This window comes from Fusarium redolens, assembly GCF_020744475.1.
Source record: "Fusarium redolens strain MPI-CAGE-AT-0023 chromosome Unknown BKA55scaffold_18, whole genome shotgun sequence".
NCBI lineage: Eukaryota > Fungi > Ascomycota > Sordariomycetes > Hypocreales > Nectriaceae > Fusarium > Fusarium redolens.
The window spans coordinates 886,553-895,214 of NW_025763681.1; the positions used below are offsets into that span (position 1 = coordinate 886,553).

At 37.3% G+C, this 8,662-nt stretch overlaps 1 protein-coding gene across 1 annotated transcript; it reads right to left on the minus strand.

The window, feature by feature from the left end:
• Nucleotides 1-2,636: 2,636 nt before the first annotated feature.
• BKA55DRAFT_710220 (uncharacterized protein) lies at nucleotides 2,637-3,876 on the minus strand. Its single transcript, XM_046200777.1, has one exon. It carries the CDS (start codon nucleotides 3,442-3,444, stop codon nucleotides 2,863-2,865), a length of 582 nt encoding a protein of 193 aa, XP_046044337.1. The 5' UTR covers nucleotides 3,445-3,876; the 3' UTR covers nucleotides 2,637-2,862.
• Between the last annotated feature and the right edge of the window lie 4,786 nt (nucleotides 3,877-8,662).

Genomic DNA, 8,662 nt, shown 5'->3' on the forward strand with positions numbered 1-8,662 from the left:
TTATAACAAGGCCATTCGCAAGCATGAGAAGAAGCTTGAAAGTAAGTTTTAATATGTTTTAACGAGTAATGCTAACAATTGATCGCAGCGAACCTAAACGAGAGTGGTAAGAACTTGCAAGCTGTCTGACATCGTCAACAACTACGAGATCATTTCCAACTTGGTAAGCAAGACCTGGTCGAATCTTCTCAAGCCACCCTCCACGCAGAGGACTTGTTTGGTTCCTCATCGCGGACGAGTACGACGTCAACCACAACACGATCAACTGGGACGGCTCCACGGTCAACACGTTCGTCTACGTATGGTCGATTATAGATACGACCAAGGTCGAGTTGGGGAAGAGGCAACTCTACTGGCCTGTTGGCATGAGGAACTGCAAGGGCTTACTATGAGTCTAACTACTGGCCTGGTCGACGAGGAGATCTTTTTAACTCCAAGTATGAGCCGATCCCCGAGATCGCTATGATAGAGGAAGAGCTCTTCACCGCCGTTGTCGAAGACTCCAAGTCCGAGATCTGCTCGTTCTTCGATCTGCTCGTGTTCCCAGACCCCTTCATCTTGGCGTCTCTGATCAACGCTGTGTTCTTGAGCATCTATACACTATAGAATCTCGATACCTGACAGGTTCCAATGTGCGAGTTCCCACGAGGCCTATCAGTAGATGGGTCACGCTAGCTTTTGAATCGGTGCCAACTGGAAATTACGCGGTAGGAGCGGGGTCGAGAGGGGTTCGGTCCGTCAAGAGCGGAAGACATCGACGAAGATGTCGGAGTCGCAAGAGTTTGGCTTTGGGTCATGCTTGGGTCGACGTGCGGTTTGGGGAGCCGCTAGGAGGGAGTTTGTCGGGTCTGATGGCATTACTCTTTGCTCCGGCTTTGGACGTTATTCTCCGGCGGTCGGTATCTGCATTGCCATATTCACGTTTGCTGCGTGAATCGGGGAGCGAAATCTAGAGTTTGAGCGGAAACGCGGGACTGACGCGTAGGTAGGTAGTTGGTTGCATCCTACACCCCGCATGACGCGCATGACACGTACCCACGCTTCCAAACCCCACCACTTTAGCAATTGCCCCTCTCTTCCACCCTGCTCTATCTTGCTTCCATCAATAAGCATGCCGGTATGTTATGGACTTTGGATGCAGGCTGTATTGTTCACTGACAGATCAAGCTGGCCTCTAGTGCTCCAGACCCTCCCCCAAAGACGAACACTGGCTTGAGCTTCCGACAGACGCTCCCCTTAGTAAAGGACTAGCGCTCTCCACGACGAGCTTCGAAGAAAGTGCCCGCGAGAATCAACTTTCGCTCCACGACAATTTTCCAAGCGACCGACCGCGACGAGCTTCCGCTCAACGATGAGCCCCCAAGATACTGCTCTCGGAGAGAGATTTCGCTCCCAAGAAACCCTCTGCGGATGACGAACCTGCGATTGAGATCAGACTTGGAGAAAGACTGTACGAGAACGAAGTTACACATGACAGCAGCGCGGCTTCCGCTCTTGGTCCAACGTTTCGCTTAACGCGGTTATGCAAGACACGACTCCTGTTTCGCTCAACACCAAGCACCCAAGGAACCGCTCCCGATTAAGACTTTTGCTCAACAACAATCCTCCGATAGACCCTCCCCACGACCAAACGTTCGCGCCGCAACAAGCATCCAAAGACCGCTCCTGATCCAAACATTCGCTTAACAATAGCGACAAGAAGCAGGGATGTAGCAGGGGAGTGGAATATCGTGGCTAGGCATCAAGATGGAGGTTCCTTCAGGTTTGCGCATACTGGGTAGCGGATTTTGTGACATGATTGCAATTTCCCGCAAAGCGCCTAAACTCACGACGCATCTCCCGCCCTCGCAATGCACCTGAAGCCCCTCCGACTTCAGTAGCCCAACACACTATCAACTTTCCTGCTCAACACGACCCCCGTTCGCCATCCCAATCGACGTCATGTTATTGACAGAGAGATCTGTTGGACTTCCCGAACATTTCAGACATCTACCCCCCCGGCACAGTCGACAATGACCAGAATGTTGCCGATCTCATGGCTGACGATATCACTGACCTGACTGCCCACACCGATCTTGCCGACCGTGGTCAGCTGGTCCTGGCATCGATCTGGCTGCTCAGCGTCGCTACCCAGCAGGCTCCTTCCTTCAGGTGTGCATATCCCCTGGGCAGCTACCTAAGTCGTCGAGTTCGTCCTGGTCCAGGTAGTGCTTCGGTGCCAATCGACCAATGCAGTTACCATCCGCGGCACACCTGTCACATGAGCCTATAACGGCGTAGCCAAGCTCCCCGAATTTCCCAGATGAGGCATGCATGCTCACCCATCGAGATGACGACCGAGGAAGCCAAGAATTCCTGGATGCCAACCTATGCGACAGCACCTGGGTACACCAACTTACCATCACTAACATGGCCTGACTTCTAACGATTAGGCCTCTTGACCTACCGTCGGGAGTTGGGCGGCCGAAGGAAGCAGATGGAGGAGTCCCTGGTTAAGGTGGGTGCAGCTGACGTCTAATATCTGGAGTGAAAGCCCTCTGTGACAGTTGGCGAGGAGTTACGGTTAAGGAGGCTAGTGGGCTTCATCATCGACAGTGACTTCATCGATCTGGAATGCCCGATAGCCAGCCACAGATGTCAAAGCCGCTGACAGCAGTACACAATGTTCGACACTTGCTCGGGTGCTGGTGGGGTGTCGCACGAGGCCCCCATGGCTGGCTGTATGCGGTTGATAAGGCGCAAGAGGTTTGGGACACATACTAGACGAAAGTTCCCAGCACTGAGCTTCTCTGGAGTCTACCAACAAGCCAAATACGGGTTAGTCCTACACTCCTCCGTGCCCTGCCGGTACTCTTCATCCGTCTATACACGCGCGCCGGCGCATGATGACAAACATCTTCGCACTCTACATCTGCAACCAGTTGCTGAAGAGGCTGCATTGAACGATACCAGCCCATGTTGAGCATGCTGTCCTGTGAAAACACGGGTAGTGCTTGATTGACTAAACACCAACTCTAGTGCACTAAGCTTAAAACAGTCCCTTGTCTTCTGTCGTCGTCCTCGTGGCGATGTGGAAATAGTGTCGATGCGAAAGGCAGTATTCAGACCACACCATCGAACACTACTAGAGGGCCTGAGCAATTCAAGATTGGATGTTCCAGTCTTGACATTGGTCTTTGTCGCCTCCTTAGTAAGATTCGGCATCTGAATGACTGGCTTCTTCTGCCGTGGCTGCATAAGGTGAACCTTTTTTCGAGGATAAGGCGCGGTCTCTCCACTCTCTAAACGTGGTCTCTTTGATGGTCCCGAGCTGATGTGTAAGACGTATGCCTTTGGAAAAATATAAAGATAGATTTGCATTCGCCCGGACTCAGATATTTGCCATAGATCGGTATTCAATGAAAAGGGGACCTTGACGCTTCGAAGAGGGGTCATTTCATTCATAACTGGAGAGTATGAGGCAAGCTCGACTTCGATTGTTTCGCGTCTGTGTATGATTATGTCATCGGCGCCGGGTGAATAGTAACCTGATATGGTTATGTTGTCCGAGCTAATAGTGAAATACGGCTTATCGGGTGACTATTGAATCGAAAGGCCACCCGATGGGAAATCGACGGGTTTGCCATCGCCCCTCATTATGGCCCCCTCATCTTCATTCGCAACGGCAACAACTCTAGAGCGGGAAATAGAGGAAGAAGGATCTAATTTTAGCTCGTTCAGTCTTGAAATGAGGCCGTTCAGATCGTTTGGGAGCTAACTTCTTATGGGGCTGTTCTCAAGTCGGCTCATGGAATTATAAGCACCGCCTGGATTCTCAGGTTGAGCTGTATCGTCCTCGGCTATCGTGAACGGTAGAGAGGAAGAAGAGGTAGACATCTTTAGCGAGCACTATCCCTTCCCGGAGGCCACTTACTGTCTGTCGAGGTTTGGACCATTCCTGCTCATATCTGTGCTCTCATCGTCTGGGCGACGTTCTTGGCTGGACTGACGATTGTTGTGCTGCGGACGAAGGCATCCTGGCGTGGTCAATTCGAAACCAACTTCGACCGGACATCGAGAAGCTGCGAGAGAGGAAGCAAGCAAGAGAGGTCTCGGGATGTCTCATCCTTGATCTTCACCGTGTTGCCGTTTTTGCTAATCTGGTGCCATGCGCGTCCTCGCGTTGAGCAGGCCGAATGACAGTCAAGGAAGGATAGTCACGTTCACAGCGCTCAGCAGGATGATGGTGGTGTTGGTCGACGTCTCGATGCGGGCGGTCTTCCTGACCTGGAATTGGAGCTGGCGGCAGGTGATGCGGGGCGATGCAGGTTGCTCTGTGTGATATTGGACGTCCTGCTTTGGGCTGCGCCTCGGTCGTGGTAGCTATACAGCAAGATGCCAAGGTGCTCTGTCGAATTGGAACCGCTATGGGCAGAAACGGGGCGGGCGAGCCATGCGTATCATTTGCCTTGGAGATAGGAAACGCTAGCAAAAAGGTGAGTGCGCTGTCTGTAGAGGCACTGTGTTTGAAAAGAAAGAAATGTGGCTGAGCCTAACTGTGCAAACAGGTGTACGTGTCGAGTGATTTCGGTGGGTGTCGCGATACGCGTTCTGCTCTACGCTGAGTGGAGTTGGAGAACCGTCCACGATACCCCCACCTCACCGTTGAAAACGGTAATGGACGCTAACCACATGTGGTACGATTCAAGCACAGCGAAAAGGAGCATTTAATTCGATACGGTAGGAAGCCAGCCACCCTTGAATAATAGTTATATAGATTAAATAGTTCCCTAAGCTATACCTATATTATAATATAATAACTATAAAGAAATATAATAATAAAAGGATTGGTTAGAATATATAGGGTAAAATTAAAGAAATTATCTAAAAATACTTAAATAAGAAGCCTTATAACCTTAAGGTATTTAGTCCCTTATCTACTTACCTTAATAATAATATCTATTTACTAATAGAGGTTACTAATAGGTTATATAATTCTACCTAGCTAACTTAAGCCCTAGAATTAACCTAAATAAATCTAATTATATTTAATAATAATAAAGATATAAAACTAAGTAATTAAAAGCCCCTCTTATTTATTAAGATCTAGATTTTAAATATTAATATTAATTTAAATACTAAGAAGTATATATATATTAAGGATAAGGAAGAGTTAGAAGCTATTAAAATCCTAGAGAGATAAATAATAGAAAAGGACTTAAGAAGCCCTAATTTTATTAAAAAGGGGAAAGATCCTAAGGGATTAAATAACCTTAAATTATATTAAACCCTTATCTATAACTAAATAAAAATAGATATTTACTTTAAGAAAATTAGGTTATTTATTATTAATATAATAACCCTTAACTTATAGGTTAGTAAAGAAATTACAAAAAAGTTTAAAAATATAATAAATATTATACTTAAGATTTTCTATATAATAGTTAAAGATACAAATACTAATTAAAATAGTTTAATCTAATTTACTAGCTAAGATTATAATAATAGCTATTAATAAGAAATAAGTAAAATAGTAGGTATTTATATTATTTTTATTAAAACTAGTAAAAAAGAAAGAAATAATTAATTAGATAAACTTATATAAAACTATAAAAAGGATATAAAAAAGGAACCTCTATTAAAGAAAGGTAAATATATAATTATTAAGAATAAAGGCACCTTATATAAAACTAGATAAGTTATCTAAATTATTAAATAATAAGATATAAAGATTTAGTTAATAAATTTACTAAGCGTATTTAAAAATACTTTATAAAAAGAGATAATACTTTATAATAAAGAAGTAAGGGATATAATAATTAATAATATTACTATTAACCTCTACCTTAAGGATAGTATTATATAATTATAAGAATTATTAAAAATTATAATTAGGCTTAATAATCTAAAAGGTAAAGTTATTAAAGCTATAATAAATACTAGCTTTAAGAGGAATATTCTTAAAAAAGATTATTAAAAACTATAAGCTAAAGTAAATTAATATTAAAGTAATTATAATATCTTTTACAGAAAATAAACTAAAGATAATTAGTTAAACAGAAGCTAAAGTATATCTAGTAAATACCTAGGTCTTATAATACAATACTTCTTTATTACCTTAGTAGATATAATAACAGTCCTTTTTATCTTAAAGATACCTTTTATTAAGTCTATTTAGGTAATATTTAATTATTTACTATAGAATAAATCAATACTATTAATATACTAGCTAGGTAATATAAAGTTTATTACCTTAGCTATAAATTTAATTAAATAAGAGCTAGTAAAGATTAGAATTAAAAGATTAATTAATTTAAAATATATATTAACTTTATTACTAAGCTAGGAGTTAAGGATATAATAGGCTTAGAAAAAAATAATATCTTATTATTAGGTAAAGTAATAAGCTAGGACTTTATAAATAAGGTTATTAAGCTAATTATATAAGAAGATATAAAGTAATATATAGAGATCCTTAAAGCTATTAGCTAAAAGATTAAATAGTATATAGACCTAGCTATATTAAAAAAGAATATAGCCTTTAAAAAAAAAGGAATGAATCAAAAAGAAATAAAGACTCTACAACTACTAATATTAAGGTTAATATAATATATAAATATAAAACAGTTAAGATCTACCTTATAAATAATATACCTTTAAATAATTTAGTTCTAAATAGTAACCCTTTTTAAAAAGAAAAGAAATAGGCTAAAACTAAGGATATATTAAATACTACTATAACGTATTTTAAGTAAATTACTTTAAAATTCTTAAAGATTAAGTAAGGGAGCTAATTAAAAGGAGATAGGCTTTAGGCTCTAAAGGATTAAGTAAGTAGTATATTAATAGCAGTAAAATTAGATTTATTTCTTATGATAATATATAATTAGGAAAAGGCACTAATATAAGACTTTTTAAAATATAAATAGCTAGACCTAATTATAGCTCCTTTATAAGTCTTAAAGGTAGTCTTATATAAGGAGTATTAAAAGAATCTTATAAGGCCTATTAAAACCCTTAATTTCTAGTTATTAAAAAGGATAGGAATTTCTATTTAATTAATTCTATAACTCTAATAAATAAGGTAATTATAAGAATTAAACTGTTTCCCCTATATATAAATAAGTTTTTAGTAGACTTTATAATATATAAGGTTATTAAGAGTTAAGGACTTTATCCTTAAATATAATATCCAAAAGGTAAATAATATATTAATTAAATATAAAATACTTAAGAAATAAAATATACCCTTTCATATTATTAAGTATTACCTTAAAACTAACTTCTATTTCCTTTAAAAGCCTAATAGAAGGCCTCTAAAAAAATTAGTATATAGGGATTATTAGTTTTAGAAGTTTATTTAAAATAATAATATCTAATAGACCTATAAAAAGGATTTAAAGATAAAAAAGAAAAGGGAGTATACTACATCTCTAACTAGTATTACCTCTAGATTATTAAATATTAAGTTAATTAATTAATTAAGAAGAAAGGTAATTAGGTTAGTACCTCTAGTAGACCTAGTTATTAATTCTAAGAATAAAACTAGTAATAGTAAAAATAATAAAAAGGATTTAAAAGTATTAAACCTAATATTAAATCTAAGCTATAAATTAAAGATATACTTTAAAATATAATTAAAGGGGCTTATATAAGAGAAAAAGAAGATTTATAAATTAATTAATAAAGTTAGTAATACTAAAAGTAAGTTATAGTATTTTACTTTTAATAAAAGAAAAGGAAATAAACAGAAAAGTAATAATAGAAAATATTACTACTTTACTATAATATAAAGAATATAAAGGGAAAAAATATTATTACAAAAAGGAGCCTATAATCTCTATAATACTATTTTTATACTTATACTTTAAGAAAAAAAGAGTAAATAATATAGGAATTTTAAGATAAAGGAGGAATATAAGTTACCTCTAGAATAAAAAAGAAATACTAGGTAAGAGAGGATCAATAACTACTAATAGGATACTAAAGATAAGGGATTAATTAATATATAAAAGAAAATAGCCTTAAGATAAGTAATATTTTACCTAAATAAGAATGGTAAAGTTTATATTTTAAAGAAATAGTTTAGCTTAAATATAACCTAAAAACTCTAGATTTAGGCTTAATACTGCCTAAATAGATAGAATATATACTAGATATACCTAGGATATAACTTTAATATCCTAAATACAAGCTAGTTATATCCTAGATTTCTTAGATATAGTATTAAAATTATAGATTTTCTAAATATAAACTTTATTCATATTAAATAAAGTAAGATCTATTATATAAAGAATATTATTTCTAAAAAATAAGTATTAATTAATTATTTAATTTTATATTTTTAGTATTAAAAAGCTTTATTTTACCTGCTAGAGATATATTATTTCTTACTTACTAGCTTATTAATTATAAGCTTAATATTCTTTATTACTTACTTCTTATCTAACTTATTATCCTAAGGTATTAATAGGTATTAGCTAGTAATTTAAGGACAGGACTAAAAAGGTTTATTTAATCCTTAGAAACCTTATAACTTCCTTAAGTAATAGAAATTAATTTAAATAGTATAATATTATCCTTTCTTAATAAAGAAGCTTTAAGTAGACTAGATTAAGGTTTATTAGCTAAGTAAATAAAGAGAAAGTGCTAGTTATAATTACTTTTAGTATTTTAAATATAG